The sequence below is a fragment of the Bufo gargarizans genome, chromosome 1 (genome assembly GCF_014858855.1).
Source record: "Bufo gargarizans isolate SCDJY-AF-19 chromosome 1, ASM1485885v1, whole genome shotgun sequence".
NCBI lineage: Eukaryota > Metazoa > Chordata > Amphibia > Anura > Bufonidae > Bufo > Bufo gargarizans.
Genome location: NC_058080.1, coordinates 134,184,040 through 134,200,951, shown reverse-complemented (window position 1 = coordinate 134,200,951; position 16,912 = coordinate 134,184,040). Strand labels below are relative to the sequence as shown.

The window sequence follows — 16,912 nt, the reverse complement described above, 5'->3', positions numbered from 1 at the left end:
TGCGGACAGCACACCTGTCCTATTCTTGTCTGTTTTGCAGACAATAGGCATTTATATCAATGGCTGTCCATGCCGTTCTGCAAATTGCGGAAGCGGACCGTAAAACGGTCGTGTGCATGAGGCCTTAGAGAGGGGGTTTTGCCAACCCCTTTAATATTTTTCATGTTTCTTCTTCTGGACAGTGCATGGGGTCATGTTACTTACCTTACAATGTGTGATTGTCAATGTGCAAATAAAGCAGAATACAACTTTAACAGCTTTTCCTACTACAATAGATCGATGAACATCTTTTAATGAGTACTATAGGCTTAAAAAGGTTGTCCGAGATTAGCCCCCTCTTCCATAGGTGGTGGTTGCTGACATGTAATTGTAGACCACAAATCTATATCCCTGGGATGCTTATACATTTCAAACCTAAGTCAAGGGTCCTTACTCATCGCTACAACCCTAGACTGAGGTTTAAATCACGTAAGTCTCCCGGGGATGCATTTTTTGGTGCTTTTAATAGGTTACATGTTACAAAACTTTTACCAAGCAATGATGTATTAATAAAAAAATCACTGCTGCAAACCATGGTTTTATTAACAGTTCATTGTTGAGTAAGACAGTAGGTGACGTTAGAAAGCTGCATGGCGCACACAGCACAGCAACCACTTCATAGCCCAAAGTGATTATAAAACAAAATGTAACAAAAGAAGCTGTCATCTAACGGCAGCGGCGACTCCGGTAGAGCACCGTGCTTTAATGTAAACACTGCAGACGTTCACTAACTATATACATGTCCGAAAGCAAATCAGTACGTTTGTAAGTAGCAATATATTTGCATTATACAATAAGAAGGCAACATTTGCTGACCCTAACACGCCACCGCTGGTGCCAGGGTCAGAGAAGGAGTATGGAATGTCACGTGGCTGAAGCAGAGCTTGGACCTCAAGAGTACAGTACTTGTGCAGTTTTGCGGACCAGGTTACAGGAACATGGCACAGCCGCTGTGCCATCCGCATCAGTTCTTCTTCATGCTGTGCAGCGGATCCACCAGTTTATTATGTACATGCATTAAACCTAGGAGGAGAACAGAAATGACAGATCTAGCTTTACCGAGGATTCTGTCACGCACATTTGTTCTGCATGAAGGAGCAGAGCTTAACCCCTTCATGGGAAAAATTTGAATCTTAAAATGATAGAAATAAAGAGAATGTGCAACCTCTCCCGACAAGTCTGTTTTGGTAACTAGTTTCATTTCCCACTAATAACAATTCTGGAGCATCTATATTTATGGCTATGTTCTGCCATTCCTCTATTATTCCCACTGGACCTTTATAAATTATTGGCAACAGTATGTATTAAAGGTGGTGTATCCCTGCAGTCTGACACTATCCAGTCAGTGTTGCCAGTTTCAAACTATACAGGGACACAGCCCTAAACTGGTAACACCCACTTGGACCTTTAATGCAGACTCACGGCAATTCATCCATAAGCTTCTACTAGTAATTGAAACCAATACCCATAAATGACCACCTGCTGAGATATAACAGCCTGGCAATCTGCCCAAACAATCCACATATCCTGTAAAAGAATATACAAACCCGGAGCTGTGTATCTAACCACCGAGACCCAACTACTGCCCAGTCATGGCGACACAAAGAGCAAAGCAAGGTCATCCAAGAGCATCTTCAGCATGATCAACTAAATTAAAAAGCCATATTGCTTGGTAGGGTTGACCATGCGGAGTAAAAATGATTGAACATTTTCTCTGTAAGGTTAATAAGTGCTGGGATATATAAATGTTAATATTTATGTAAATTAGCTATTTGGAGCACCAGGAGGTAAGTCATAGTGCTAGGAGCACCACTAGTGCAATGCCCCCCCCCCCCCCCCCCCCCCCATGCTCTCTGAATTCCCCCCACTTCCTATTCAGGGACAGGGCTAGACACCTCATCTACCCTGTGTGCCTCCACAAGTGCCAAGGCTCAGTGACTTGGCACCTGCACAGTGTATCTGATGAGCTCGGAAAGCAGAGATCATCAGATCCACTGCGCAGACGCAGAGTCACTACAAGGCTTAGATGAGCTATCTAGCCCTGTCACTGAAAGGGGAGAGCACGGTTGCGTTATGCTAGCGGTGCTCCTAGCACTATGGCCAGCACCCTAGTGCTCCCAAAAGCTCATTTACATAAATATAAAAATGAATCTATCGCTGCAACCATAACCCTATAGAAAAAAAGAAAGCTATATTGTTTTACTCAGCATGATCAACCCTGCCAAGCAATGTGCCTGGTTTAATAGGGTTGATCATGCTTTAATAGGGTTGACCATGCTGATAGAAACACTTTAAAAAAGTATTCCATTCATTTCTCTATCCTCACCTTTAAAATACTTCACAGTTTTGACTCTAAGTTCTAAGGTAGCATCTTCATCACAGACAAATATAGTGTGAGGATGCTGCTGGAAAGCAGACACCGTCCACATATGATTCACACCTTCTTCTATAGCTTTATATAACGCAAAAGCTTTATGGGCTCCAGTAATGAGGATCATCACCTGTCAGGAATAGGAAGAAAAAGAAAAAAAAAAGTATATAAAAATAAAATAACCTAAAGGAATTATCCGGGATTAGTAAAAACAAAACAGTGCTACTCTTGTCCCTTGGCCGTGTCTGGTATTGCAGGTCAGTACCAAGGGCATGAACTGCAACATCAGGCAAAGCCCAAGGACTAGAGTGGTGCTCATTCTGATATCTGCTGGACACCCTATATAAAGAGCATCTTACTCCGTATATAGAAGTTACAAGGATAGACAAGTTATTAAGTTACTCTGTTCCAGGAATACTCCTTTAATTTAATATTGCTGATCAATAAAATGTGATTGGTGGGGGTCAGACACCCTGCCCATCAGCTGCTCCAGAGTAGTTCTGTCCATTGCATAGTGGACGGAGCTGGTAACTGCAGTGTTGCTCCCAATGAGGTGCATGGGGCAGCGCTGCAGTTACCAGCTCCGTCATACACTCTGCAACAGCTGAATAGCAGGGGTTTGGGGTGTCAGCACCAAAACCAGGGATGAATCATAGAGAACGTATATTTGTACCTATTTGTTCTTCTGGACCCACACCTGGTTATGGCAAAGCAATACTGACAAAAATACCGGTATGTGAACAAGGCTTTACAGCAGCTTGGAAGGACGGACCTGCACTACTGTGCACTTCCACTAGAGTAGCTTCAATCTAAGGAAAAGGCAGGGACAGATAAGACTGCCTCTAATACTTTTACTTAGATTTAGCTAAGCTTTCAATGGGTTTTGCGTTAACCCAGCCCAAAAGTGAAGGTCCATTTTTTGACACCACGTAATTTTTTGGGTGTAAAATTTTAATGCAGAGCTTTAAATCTGCAGCTTGCATATAGATTCCCCTTCTACCATTCTGTCCCTAGAGCGGTAGGGGCTTATACAATATGTGGTAAGCTCCCACGCTCTCTGCTTGTGGCAGCTGCAGGCAGCCAGAGCGTTATGTTTTAAAGGGATTTTCTGAGAATCCGATCAGTGGAGGTCCAACACCTGGGACCCCTGCCGATCAGCTGTTTGGGAAGGTAGCGGGCTCCTGGGAGCACTGCAGCCTTCTCACAGCTTTCCCCCAGGCCAGTGACGACACATTCATCGATCTCGAGGGCCAGGGGCAGCTCAGCCCCATTCAAGTGAATAGATCTGAGCTGCGATACGAAGAACAGCCGCTATACAATGTACGGCGCTGTGCTTGGTGAGCAGAGAGAAGGCCGCGGCGCTCACACGGGGGCTTTCTCAAACAGCTGATCGGCGGCAGTCCCGGGTGTGGGACCCCCACCGATCAGATACTTATAACCTATCTGGTTAACCAGATTGTTGATTCACTGCACAGGAGGTGGCCATGTATGTATCACTTTTATAAGGCCTTTTTCACACGACCGTATGGCTTTTTCAGTGTTTTGCGGTCTGTTTATCACGGATCAGTTGTTCTGCGTTGCGTTTCCGTTTCTATTACGTTTTTCCGTATGGCATATACAGTAATTACATAGAAAAAAAATGGGCTGGGCATAAAATTTTCAATAGATGGTTCCGCAAAAACGGAACGAACGGATATGGAAGACATACGGATGCATTTCCGTATGCGTTTCGGTTTTTTTGCGGACCCATTGACTTGAATGGAGCCACGGAATGTGATTTGCAGGCAATAATAGGACATGGTCTAACTTTCAACGGAATGCATACGGATTACATTCCGTTTTTTTTTTTGCTGAACCATTGAAATGAATGGTTCCGTATACGGACCGCAAAAAACGGCCCGTAAATGGCAAAAAAAACCAAAAAAAAACGGTTGTGTGAAAGAGGCCTAAGAGTTATGGAAAGAGCCTAACGTGCAGCTATTTGTTCTCTGCCTGGATCCAACCGGATGGGGGGCCCTGTTCTCCACGTAGACAGAAGTCCCAGAAATAAACGTGTAGTTACCTCTTTGGAATCCATTACTGTCCCAACGCCAACTGTTAATGCCATCATTGGGACTTTAGCAAGGTCACCGTCAAAATATTTGGCATTTGCCAAAATGGTGTCCATTGCTAAGGTCTTGAGTCTTGTTCTGGATACCAAACTGGAACCTGGCTCATTGAAGGCGATATGACCATCCGGGCCAATACCTACAAAGTGCAAGAGAACCGAATATAAAAAAAAAAGATAATTTTTAAACATTTTATGACCAGTATTTAAAATGTGCGATCAAAGTGTACTCTCCACTCCGGTGAGCAAAAGAAAAAAAAAAAAAAAAAAAACAGCTCTTCTCCCCATGTGGTTTGTGCTGGAGACCCCTCTATCCTCATCACCGTGAAGCTGAAGCACGTTTCCCGCTGGCTTCTAACCCGCTACTGTACCTCACATTATACCTGCCACTCCTTTTCCCTCCTACCTGGTAATACACTGCCTGCGGTCAAACACCGCCCTACATGGATCAGTGCTGATGTGAAGCTGGCCACCTCACTGCAATACACATGTAGCAGAGCTAAAAGCAATGGCAAGAAAATGTTAATTGACTTTATCAGGAGAACAGTGTGACGAGTCATCACCTTCATACACCTGTATGTCAGCATGCCCTGGCGCCCAGTAATGTACGGTATAGGAAGGGAAATGCATTTCTTAAGACGTCATCAAACATTCAAAGTAGACAGGAAGGTTCCTTCAATATCACGATGATTTCACGGTACCGCATACCTCCAACAAACAGCTCGATGCCACCAGCTTCTTTGATTTTTCTCTCAAATTCTTCACATTCATCTTGCAGGTCAGCAGCGTTCCCATCCAGGATGTGAGCATTATTGGGATCTATATCGATGTGCTTGAAGAAATTATTCCACATGTATGAGTGATAGCTCTCAGGGTGGTCCCGTGGTAATCCTGACAAACAAGCAAATGCCACATGAAGGTGGTTACATGATAGGACGCCATACTAAGGTCGATGGAGGTTTGCTGGTTCTGGCAGTATATAGTCAGTGTATACCGTCATCTGTGCAGCACTGTGTGTATGTGTAGGGGCCACCTGTGTCTGAATGGTGGACAATCACAACGTAGCGGATCAAAGAATCCTTTCTACTGGTGGTCTCTCCGGGCTGCCCAGAGTCCGTTCGCCATGTGTGCATGCCCTCATGTAACCACTGCTCCCAACATCTTCTAACAGCTACGTCAGAATGCCCTAGATGTCACGCAATTCATCGAGACGACCATTTTGCTTCTCTCAGTCCAGCGATATGCCCCCTCTAAAAGTCTGTCAACTGGGCAAAAGAGCCCTGAGTGTGTCGTAGAGGCAATCTTTCACCAAGAGGTCCACTACCCAAAAGTAGCCTCTGATGGCCTTTTTATAGGGCAGCAGGAGAGCACTTCTACGCCCTCTTGTGGCAAGACCCAGTGTCACTGGTAATAATTTAGATATCTACCTGATACATAACTGCATGCAATCTGACATTTCTATCTGGGTGCATTTTTTTATTTTTTTTGCCAGCGAGTGTATATGCAATAACTACCAACTTAGAGTACTTTCACACTTGCGTTTTTCTTTTCTGGCATTGAGTTCCGTCCTAGAGGCTCTATACCGGAAAATAACTGATCAGGTATATCCCTATGCATTGTGAATGGGGAGTAATCCGTTCAGGATGCATCAGGATGTTTCAGATCAGGCAAAAGATAAAACCGCAGCATGCTACGGTTTTATCTCCGGCCAAAAAAACTGAAGACTTGCCTGAATGCCGGATCTGGCATTTTTTTTCCATAGGAATGTATTAGTGCCGGATCCGGCATTCAAAATACCGGATCTGTCCTTCATGCGCAGACCGAAAAAAAGGTGAAAAATAAATAAATGCCGGATCCGTTTTGCCGGATGACACTGGAAAGATGGATCCGGCATTTCAATACATTTTTCTGACTGATCAGGCATTTTTCAGACAGATCAGGATCCTGATCAGTCTTACAAATGCCATTGGTTGGCATACGTTTTGCCGGATCCAGCAGGCAGTTCCGGCGACGGAACTGCCTGCCGGATTCATCTGCCGCAAGTGTGAAAGTAGCCTAAAGTACAGCACTGCTACAGTGGACTACGCTAACAGTAAAGAATCCTTTCCTATACTGACAATGAAACCACCAATTCTTCACATGCAAAGTCCCCTAATTCCCGATACAAATAATTCATGTGCCAATTCTCTAGAACATTCTAGCTTTTTTTTTTAGATATTTTCTCCAAGTAGAACAAGCCGTGGTAAACTGTAATACCGGGCACTGCCCCTACCAAAGGGGTGGCGCTGTGCCTGGCACACCATGAAGGGGACATGGCCAGCGTTTTTAACTCACCTACATATTCATCCATGTTAAAGGTCTTCACGTATTTAAATGAAAGGTCACCGCGTTTGTGATACTCAATGAGTTTCTTGTAACATCCCAATGGTGTGCTGCCTGTTCACACAAGAAAGAAATGACGAGCGATGAAAACAGACTACGTAGCTGAGCAGGACATCCACCCAGATAATATCTTTAGAAAATGAAATCTCGGAAACAACAAATTCGTTGGCCCCTCATATTCCCGCCATACTGCCGATTTTCCGCCTGCAGTGACTGTAGCATTACGTGCTCCGATACACTCTGTTGCCCTGCGCCGAATCAGCTTTTTCTGGAGTCCCGGTGACGTACCGGGCTCTCCGTGGATAAGCTAGGCAGAGGTTTCCGCCTAGCAGTGTTCCCGGTGACGTCACCGGCACTAATGGGCGGGTTTTAGCCCTGCTCTAGCCTGTAAAACGGCTAGGGCAGCACAAAAGCCTGCCCATCAGAGATGGTGACGTCACCGGGAACACTGCTAGGTGGGAGCCGACGCCTAGCAGTGAAAAATTTAAACATAAAAGCCCTTGCCCTGCGCGATACGTTCTCTGGAGCGCGGCGATCTAGTGATGTCATCACTAGCCATTCTCTGGAGCGCGGCGATCTAGTGATGTCATCACTAGCCGTTCTCTGGAGCGCGGCGATCTAGTGATGTCATCACTAGCCGTTCTCTGGAGCGCGGCGATCTAGTGATGTCATCACTAGCCGTTCTCTGGAGCGCGGCGATCTAGTGATGTCATCACTAGCCGTTCTCTGGAGCGCGGCGATCTAGTGATGTCATCACTAGCCGTTCTCTGGAGCGCGGCGATCCAGTGATGTCATCACTAACCGTTCTCTGGAGCGTGGCGATCCAGTGATGTCACCTGCTGTCTCCAGCATCACTTTCTAATTAATGGTCTGATTATATCTGTGCCCCTGGTCAGTAAATTGACTCTGAAGTGTGAAGAGCCCCCTAATGCAGTGCTGTCCAGCCAGGATTCCCCAGTAGAGGGCAGCAGTAAGGTCTGTCTCTGTTACAGTAGAGATTGCTGCCCCAAGTTAATAAGGGTAATATTCGCTGCCTTCAACCACATTGTGTCAGCTAGCTGCCTTTTTACATTTTAAAGAGGACCTGCCCCCACTTCTGACCATTCACGTCCGTTTTAGTGAATAATTGTATTCCACGTGAAATGATAATTCTAGAGGAAGTTTTCTTATAACTGTACGTTGTGCCGTTCCTCTGTTATTCCTACTAGATGTTTATGAATAAATTGATAACTGGGTGTTGCCGGTTTGGGGGGGGGGGGGGGGTGTCCTGCACAGTCTGACATCATTCATTCACTTTGAGAAGGGGAATGGTAACACCCAGATGGGAATTTTTATATACATTTGCAGTAGGAATAAAAGAGGAACAGCACAGATCTAAGAAAAGGTGCTCCAGAAATGTTATTGCATGGAAAACGCATAAGTCTTCATTGTAACATACATCTCGGGAAAGTAGACAGCTCCTCCTTACTCTTAGGATACCAAAGTTTCTTTTTTATTTTTGCATTTTCATTTTTCTTCCCCATCTTCCTTGAGCTAAAACTTTTCCATTCACACAGCTGTATGAGGGCTTGTTTTTTGCGGGACAAGTTGTACTTTCTAATGCCACTATTTAATACCGCACACAAAGAAGTGGGAAGCGTGAAACATTTTTAAAATGGGGTGGAATTGGGGAGGGGGGGGAAACGCAATTCCTCCACCGTTTTACGGGTTTTGTTCCCATGGCGTTCAGTTTGCCGCAAAACTTACCTGTGCCCTTCATTCTCTGGGTCAGTACGATTACAATGATACCACATATGTATAGGTTTTGTATGTCTAAATAGTGTAAAAATTAATTTACCCCCCCACTTCGCTATCAGCGCTCATAACTGCTGTGCATGCGCACGTGTCCTCACCATGTTGGCACTACACAGCAGTCAGGGCTGTGCATCTCAGTGCAGCTCTAAGCACTTAGAACGAGGGGCAGTAGGAAAAGAAATAAAAAACAGTGATCTGGACTCCTTATCTGCAGTTCTACTCATGTATGACTGCAGATCATACAGGGAGTGCAGAATTATTAGGCAAATGAGTATTTTGACCACATCATCCTCTTTATGCATGTTGTCTTACTCCAAGCTGTATAGGCTCGAAAGCCTACTACCAATTAAGCATATTAGGTGATGTGCATCTCTGTAATGAGAAGGGGTGTGGTCTAATGACATCAACACCCTATATCAGGTGTGCATAATTATTAGGCAACTTCCTTTCCTTTGGCAAAATGGGTCAAAAGAAGGACTTGACAGGCTCAGAAAAGTCAAAAATAGTGAGATATCTTGCAGAGGGATGCAGCACTCTTAAAATTGCAAAGCTTCTGAAGCGTGATCATCGAACAATCAAGCGTTTCATTCAAAATAGTCAACAGGGTCGCAAGAAGCGTGTGGAAAAACCAAGGCGCAAAATAACTGCCCATGAACTGAGAAAAGTCAAGCGGGCTGCTGCCAAGATGCCACTTGCCACCAGTTTGGCCATATTTCAGAGCTGCAACATCACTGGAGTGCCCAAAAGCACAAGGTGTGCAATACTCAGAGACATGGCCAAGGTAAGAAAGGCTGAAAGACGACCACCACTGAACAAGACACACAAGCTGAAATGTCAAGACTGGGCCAAGAAATATCTCAAGACTGATTTTTCTAAGGTTTTATGGACTGATGAAATGAGAGTGAGTCTTGATGGGCCAGATGGATGGGCCCGTGGCTGGATTGGTAAAGGGCAGAGAGCTCCAGTCCGACTCAGACGCCAGCAAGGTGGAGGTGGAGTACTGGTTTGGGCTGGTATCATCAAAGATGAGCTTGTGGGGCCTTTTCGGGTTGAGGATGAAGTCAAGCTGAACTCCCAGTCCTACTGCCAGTTTCTGGAAGACACCTTCAAGCAGTGGTACAGGAAGAAGTCTGCATCCTTCAAGAAAAACATGATTTTCATGCAGGACAATGCTCCATCACACGCGTCCAAGTACTCCACAGCGTGGCTGGCAAGAAAGGGTATAAAAGAAGAAAATCTAATGACATGGCCTCCTTGTTCACCTGATCTGAACCCCATTGAGAACCTGTGGTCCATCATCAAATGTGAGATTTACAAGGAGGGAAAACAGTACACCTCTCTGAACAGTGTCTGGGAGGCTGTGGTTGCTGCTGCACGCAATGTTGATGGTGAACAGATCAAAACACTGACAGAATCCATGGATGGCAGGCTTTTGAGTGTCCTTGCAAAGAAAGGTGGCTATATTGGTCACTGATTTGTTTTTTTTTTTGTTTTTGAATGTCAGAAATGTATATTTGTGAATGTTGAGATGTTATATTGGTTTCACTGGTAAAAATAAATAATTGAAATGGGTATATATTTGTTGTTTGTTAAGTTGCCTAATAATTATGCACAGTAATAGTCACCTGCACACACAGATATCCCCCTAAAATAGCTAAAACTAAAAACAAACTAAAAACTACTTCCAAAAATATTCAGCTTTGATATTAATGAGTTTTTTGGGTTCATTGAGAACATGGTTGTTGTTCAATAATAAAATTAATCCTCAAAAATACAACTTGCCTAATAATTCTGCACTCCCTGTAGTCCAGAATTGTGGTGACAGATTCCCTTTAAAGGGTTAATTAATATATTTTAATTACTTCAACGTGGTCTTGATACAGCAAATGCATTTCTGAAAAAATTAGTTCGGCCCTGAAAGTCCAAAATCAGTCAGTCCTTAGTGGGTCAAAGGGAGCTGAACCCGGACATATCCCCATTTTCACCCCTTCGGCCCCCCTGATATTAGCATCAGAGCATTTCATGCTCCGATACTCTCCCTTGTCCTGTGCTGGCTAGCGATGACATCACTGGATCGCCGCGCTCCAGAGAACGGCTAGGGATGACATCACTGGATCGCCACGCTCCAGAGAACGGCTAGGGATGACATCACTGGATCGCCACGCTCCAGAGAACGGCTAGGGATGACATCACTGGATCGCCACGCTCCAGAGAACGGCTAGGGATGACATCACTGGATCGCCACGCTCCAGAGAACGGCTAGGGATGACATCACTGGATCGCCACGCTCCAGAGAACGGCTAGGGATGACATCACTGGATCGCCACGCTCCAGAGAACGGCTAGGGATGACATCACTGGATCGCCACGCTCCAGAGAACGGCTAGGGATGACATCACTGGATCGCCACGCTCCAGAGAACGGCTAGGGATGACATCACTGGATCGCCACGCTCCAGAGAACGGCTAGAGATCACATCACTGGATAGCCACGCTCCAGAGAACGGCTAGGGATGACATCACTGGATCGCCACGCTCCAGAGAACGGCTAGGGATGACATCACTGGATCGCCACGCTCCTGAGAACGGCTACCAATGATATCACTGGATAGCCACGCTCCAGAGAACGGCTAGAATGACATCACTGGAGGCTCACAGCAGAAGGGGCAGGGCTCCCTCCCATGGTCGTGACTCTGCCGTACACCTCCAGTCCATTCACCAGGAACCTTTTATATCTCAGCAATGTTGACTCGGAAAACAGCAAAAACAGTCTGGTCCAAGTCTACAGAAGATTTCTAGACAATAATAACCCCTGGGACATTACCTGTGGGTAGCCCGAGTGTGAAGTAATGGTCTGGCCCAGGATTGAACTGGATGATACGATTACATATGTATTTTGCTGCCCACTCACTCGCCAGGGCATAGTCGTCAAGTATTACCAGCCGCATGATGGGGACGATGGGCTCTGCCCCGACAGCATAAGGCTAACAATCTGCAAGAGAGAAGAAACGTCACAATAGCCAAGAGGGGCCGCAGCCGTGCAAACAGTCAGTCAGTAAGGACTGCAGAGGGATTTCAGCTCTGAAGTCTGCAGACTAGTAAATACAGCTCTGGACTATAAGGATGTCAGCCACCACGCTGCAGTCACAAGAAACCAGGGCTGGCTGTCAGGATAAAGGCTCATGCACACAAACGTATTTTCTTTCCGTGTCTCTTCTGTTTTTTTGTGGACCATATGCGGAACCATTCATTTCAACGGGCCCGCAAAAAAAAAATCGGTTACTCTGTGTGCATTCCGTATTTCCGTTCCACAAAAAAATAGAACATGTCCTATTATTGTGTGTATTACGGACAAGGATAGGACTGTTCTATCAGGGACCAGCTGTTCCGCTCCGCAAAATACGGAATGCACACAGACGTCATCCATAGTTTTTTTTTTGCGGACCACAAAATACATACGGCCGTGTGCATGAGGCCTGAAGCAGAGATAGATAATAAAAAAACTGGGTCTCAGAAATAAGAAATATCTAACAGAGTAGCAATGCCCACAGCTCTATTGTAAAGATCTCTTCTTGTTGTCAGTGAATGGAAATTGTCTTGTAGCCAAAGGCTGAAAACTAGAAGTGACCGCCTGGCAGGATCTCTCCCTGTCCTGTCCGCTACAATGTATCAGTACAGAAGGGCTGTCTTATAGGGATCAATGGCAGTGAGCCCCAATCAGTCAGCCCGGATGGGAAGATGACAGGCAGCCGGGAGCCCTGCAGCAGTCTCACAGCACTCTGCCCTGCAATGTGCAGTCTCACAGCCACCAACCTTCTAGACTGTCTCGCTCCACCGCAGCTCCTGCAGTCTCCAGGACCTTTTGATGACGTCATGACCACATGATCAGTCACGTGCAGAGGAAGCGTCAACTCTGGGCTGAGCTGCTGTGGATGCTGCATGAGCTCATCTGAAGTGTTTGGTTCCTGCCAGTCATGTGACTTCCCCTTCGCTGACATCTGCTGTTGGGAAGTGACATGTGAATCTAAATTACTATTGTGTATGGAGAACGACTGTATGTGTGTGATGTGTATGGAGCAGAGCTGTGTGTGTCACCTGAAGAGAGCTGTGTAATGTGTATGGAGCAGAGCTGTGTGTGTCACCTGAGGAGAGTTGTGTGATGTGTATGGAGCAGAGCTGTGTGTGTCACCTGAAGAGAGCTGTGTAATGTGTATGGAGCAGAGCTGTGTGTGTCACCTGAAGAGAGCTGTGTGATGTGTATGGAGCAGAGCTGTGTGTGTCATCTGAGGAGAGCTGTGTGATGTGTATGGAGCAGAGCTGTGTGTGTCATCTGAGGAGAGCTGTGTGATGTGTATGGAGCAGAGCTGTGTGTGTGTCACCTGAAGAGAGCTGTGTGATGTGTATGGAGCAGAGCTGTGTGTGTCACCTGAAGAGAGCTGTGTAATGTGTATGGAGCAGAGCTGTGTGTGTCACCTGAAGAGAGCTGTGTGATGTGTATGGAGCAGAGCTGTGTGTGTCACCTGAGGAGAGCTGTGTGATGTGTATGGAGCAGAGCTGTGTGTGTCACCTGAAGAGAGCTGTGTGATGTGTATGGAGCAGAGCTGTGTGTGTCACCTGAAGAGAGCTGTGTAATGTGTATGGAGCAGAGCTGTGTGTGTCACCTGAGGAGAGCTGTGTGATGTGTATGGAGCAGAGCTGTGTGTGTCAGCTGAAGAGAGCTGTGTGATGTGTATGGAGCAGAGCTGTGTGTGTCAGCTGAAGAGAGCTGTGTGATGTGTATGGAGCAGAGCTGTGTGTGTCACCTGAAGAGAGCTGTGTAATGTGTATGGAGCAGAGCTGTGTGTGTCACCTGAAGAGAGCTGTGTAATGTGTATGGAGCAGAGCTGTGTGTGTCACCTGAAGAGAGCTGTGTGATGTGTATGGAGCAGAGCTGTGTGTGTCACCTGAAGAGAGCTGTGTAATGTATATGGAGCAGAGCTGTGTGTGTCACCTGAAGAGAGCTGTGTGATGTGTATGGAGCAGAGCTGTGTGTGTGTCACCTGAAGAGAGCTGTGTAATGTGTATGGAGCAGAGCTGTGTGTGTCACCTGAAGAGAGCTGTGTAATGTGTATGGAGCAGAGCTGTGTGTGTCACCTGAAGAGAGCTGTGTAATGTGTATGGAGCAGAGCTGTGTGTGTCACCTGAAGAGAGCTGTATAATGTGTATGGAGCAGAGCTGTGTGTGTCACCTGAAGAGAGCTGTGTAATGTGTATGGAGCAGAGCTGTGTGTGTGGCTAGCTCTATTATAGGGGCAGTATGACAAGCATTGTTATGGGGGCACTGTGACAGGCTTTGTTATGGGGGCACTGTGGCTATCTATATTATGGAGCAGTATGGGGAACTGTGGCAGGCTTTGTCATGGGGGCACTATGGCTAGCTCTATTATGGAGCAGTATGACAAGCACTGTTGTGGGGGCACTGTGGCTAGTTCTATTATAGGGACAGTATGACAAGCACTGTTATGGGCGCACTGTGGCAGGCTTTGTTATGGGGACAGTATGGCAAGCACAGTTATGGAGGCACTGTGGCTAGCTCTCTTATGGGTCCGTTTGACAAGCACTGTTATGGGGGACTGTGGCTAGCTCTATTATGGAACAGTATGGCAAGCACTGTTATGGGGGCACTGTGGCTAGTTCTTTTATAGGGACAGTATGACAAACACTGTTATGGGTCAGTATGGCAAGCACTGTTATGGGGGCACTGTGGCTAGCTCTATTATGGGGCAGTATGACAAGCATTTTTATGGGGGCACTGTGGCTAGCTCTATTATGGGGCAGTATGGGAAGCACTGTTATGGGGGCACTGTGGTTAGCTCTATTATAGCTTCAGTGTGGCAGGCTTTGTTATGGGGCACTGTGGCTAGCTCTATTATGGGTCAGTATGACAGGCACTGTTATGGGGGCACTGTGGCTAGCTTTATTATGGGTCAGTATGACAGGCACTGTTATGGGGGCACTGTGGCTAGCTTTATTATGGGTCAGTATGACAGGCACTGTTATGGGGGCACTGTGGCTAGCTCTATTATGGGTCAGTATGACAGGCACTGTTATGGGGGCACTGTGGCTAGCTCTATTATGGGTCAGTATGACAGGCACTGTTATGGGGGCACTGTGGCTAGCTCTATTATGGGTCAGTATGACAGGCACTGTTATGGGGGCACTGTGGCTAGCTCTATTATGGGTCAGTATGACAGGCCCTGTTATGGGGGCACTGTGGCTAGCTCTATTATGGGTCAGTATGACAGGCACTGTTATGGGGGCACTGTGGCTAGCTTTATTATGGGTCAGTATGACAGGCACTGTTATGGGGACACTGTGGCTAGCTCTATTATGGGTCAGTATGACAGGCACTGTTATGGGGGCACTGTGGTTAGCTCTATTATGGGGGCAGTATGACAGGCGCTGTTATGGGGGCGCTGTTATGTAACAATGCCTAAAACGGAATAAGAATAGGTCATGTTATATTTTTTTGCGGGGCTACGGAATGGACATACGGATGCGAACAGCATCCGTGGAAAAGAGGAGTGGATACAACTGTTTGGTATAAAGGCCATGTTTTGTTTGGCTTCTCTTGTGGCACTTCCACCAAAAGGTAAGCGCCGGACTACGGTGTACATTATACACATCGCAGCTCCGGCACCCGGCCGCACTTGACACGGCAGGGTCTTTTCAATACACATTGCAGACCACGGGTGGCCCTGCTGTGCTGTCATTATCATGGGTATGAGGACAGCACAGCTGGGCTGCCTGCGACGTGTGACCTGTATTGCAGAGACCCTGCTGAGCTGTCTAACTGAGGCCAGGCGCTCACTGGAATATATTGCTAATCCGCCCCTGGCCATATTAGAGTCTTCTAGGGGCAGCGAAATGAGTGAGAAGAACATAAATGTAATTAATAGGTGGAACAGTGAGGTTTTATCAGTAGAGACAGAGCATAGGGGCATTGTACTGTGTGTGCTTTACACTGAAGGCAGCTGGAGCTTTTCATGTAATGCACTGCAATCAGTGTCTGCATAAAGATAATTTTGTCTGTGTATGAGCAGCCAGTCCTTTTAAAAAAATAAAAATAAACCTCAAGCTTCTTCAGTTCATAAGTATTTTAAAGGCATATTCCCAGCACCCCCAGCAGCGGATATTTTACATTGTTCAATTGCACAGTTGTAATTTTATCACCCTTCAAGGCCATGCACTTCAATGCATTTTACTGCACCTTGCCAGTATAATTAAGCACGTTTTAATGTGTCAATATACCATCGTAAATTATCAATACCAGTGTGCAGTGTGTTCATAGAAGGGGGGATTTAACTGTGGTAAAAAAAAAAACATTTGCAGGTCAGACGTTTCCTATAGTATTTGACCAAGTTTACACACACTGCAGCAGGGATTTTGGCCCACTCCTCCATACAGATCTTCTCCAGATCTTTCAAGTTTTGGGGGAGTTTCAGCTCCCTCCAAAGATTTTCGATTGGGTTCAGGTCTGGAGACTGGCTAGGCCACTCCAGGACCATGAAATGCTTTTACGGAGCCACTCCTTAGTTGCCATGGCTGTGTGTTTCCGGTCATTTTCATGCTGGAAGCCCCAGCCACTACCCATCTTGAATGTTCTTACTGAGGGAAGGAGGTTGTTGGCCAAAATCTCATGATACATGGCCCCATCCATCCTCCCTTCAATACAGTGCAGTCATCCTGTCCCGTTTACAGAAAAGCACCCCCAGGGTATGATGTTTCTAACCCCCATGCTTTACAGTTGGGACAGTGTTCTTGTGGTTGTACTCATCCTTCTTCTTCCTCCAAAAACGGCGAGTGAAGTCATTACCAAAAAGTTCTATTTTGGTGTCATCTGGCGACATGACCTTCTCCCCATGCCTCCTCTGGATCATCCAGATGGTCATTGGCGAACTTCAAACGAGCTGTATATGTGCTGGCGTGAGCAGGGGGACCTCGCGTGCCCCGCAGGATTTTAATCCATGACGGCGTGGTGTGTTACTAACGGTAACCTTTAGACTGTGGTCCCAGCTTTCTTCAGGTCATTGACCAGGTCCTCCCGTGTAGTTCTGGGCTGATTCCTTACCTTTCTCAGAATCATTCTTAACCCAGGAGGCGAGATCCTGCGTGGAACCCCAGACTGAGGAAGATTGATAGTCATCTTGTGTTTCTTCCATTTTCTAATAATTGCGCCAACA

General features: G+C 46.2%; 1 protein-coding gene across 2 annotated transcripts; it reads right to left on the bottom strand.

The window, feature by feature from the left end:
- Positions 1-564: 564 nt before the first annotated feature.
- GNPDA2 (glucosamine-6-phosphate deaminase 2) lies at positions 565-12,629 on the bottom strand. Of its 2 annotated transcripts, none has more exons than XM_044292622.1 (7): positions 12,505-12,629; positions 11,516-11,683; positions 6,852-6,953; positions 5,226-5,408; positions 4,473-4,657; positions 2,366-2,540; positions 565-1,062 (listed from the first exon to the last, which is right to left on the bottom strand). In XM_044292622.1, the coding sequence occupies exons 2-7, from the start codon at positions 11,637-11,639 to the stop codon at positions 1,004-1,006; spliced, it is 828 nt and encodes a 275-aa protein (XP_044148557.1). In that variant the 5' UTR covers positions 11,640-11,683; positions 12,505-12,629; the 3' UTR covers positions 565-1,003. The 2 variants fall into 2 exon arrangements, with proteins under 2 accessions (XP_044148557.1, XP_044148564.1); XM_044292629.1 differs by lacking the exon at positions 12,505-12,629 and adding an exon at positions 12,241-12,467.
- Between the last annotated feature and the right edge of the window lie 4,283 nt (positions 12,630-16,912).

Excerpts from the sequence above, each read along its gene's own strand:
- GNPDA2 (XM_044292622.1), bottom strand. The coding sequence starts at position 11,639 with ATGCGGCTGGTAATACTTGACGACTATGCCCTGGCGAGTGAGTGGGCA. Across the intron at positions 5,409-6,851 it reads TAACATGGATGAATATGTAG|GATTACCACGGGACCACCCT; the intron begins GTGAGTTAAAAA and ends CTTGTTTGTCAG. Across the intron at positions 4,658-5,225 it reads CATCGAGCTGTTTGTTGGAG|GTATTGGCCCGGATGGTCAT; the intron begins GTATGCGGTACC and ends TGCACTTTGTAG.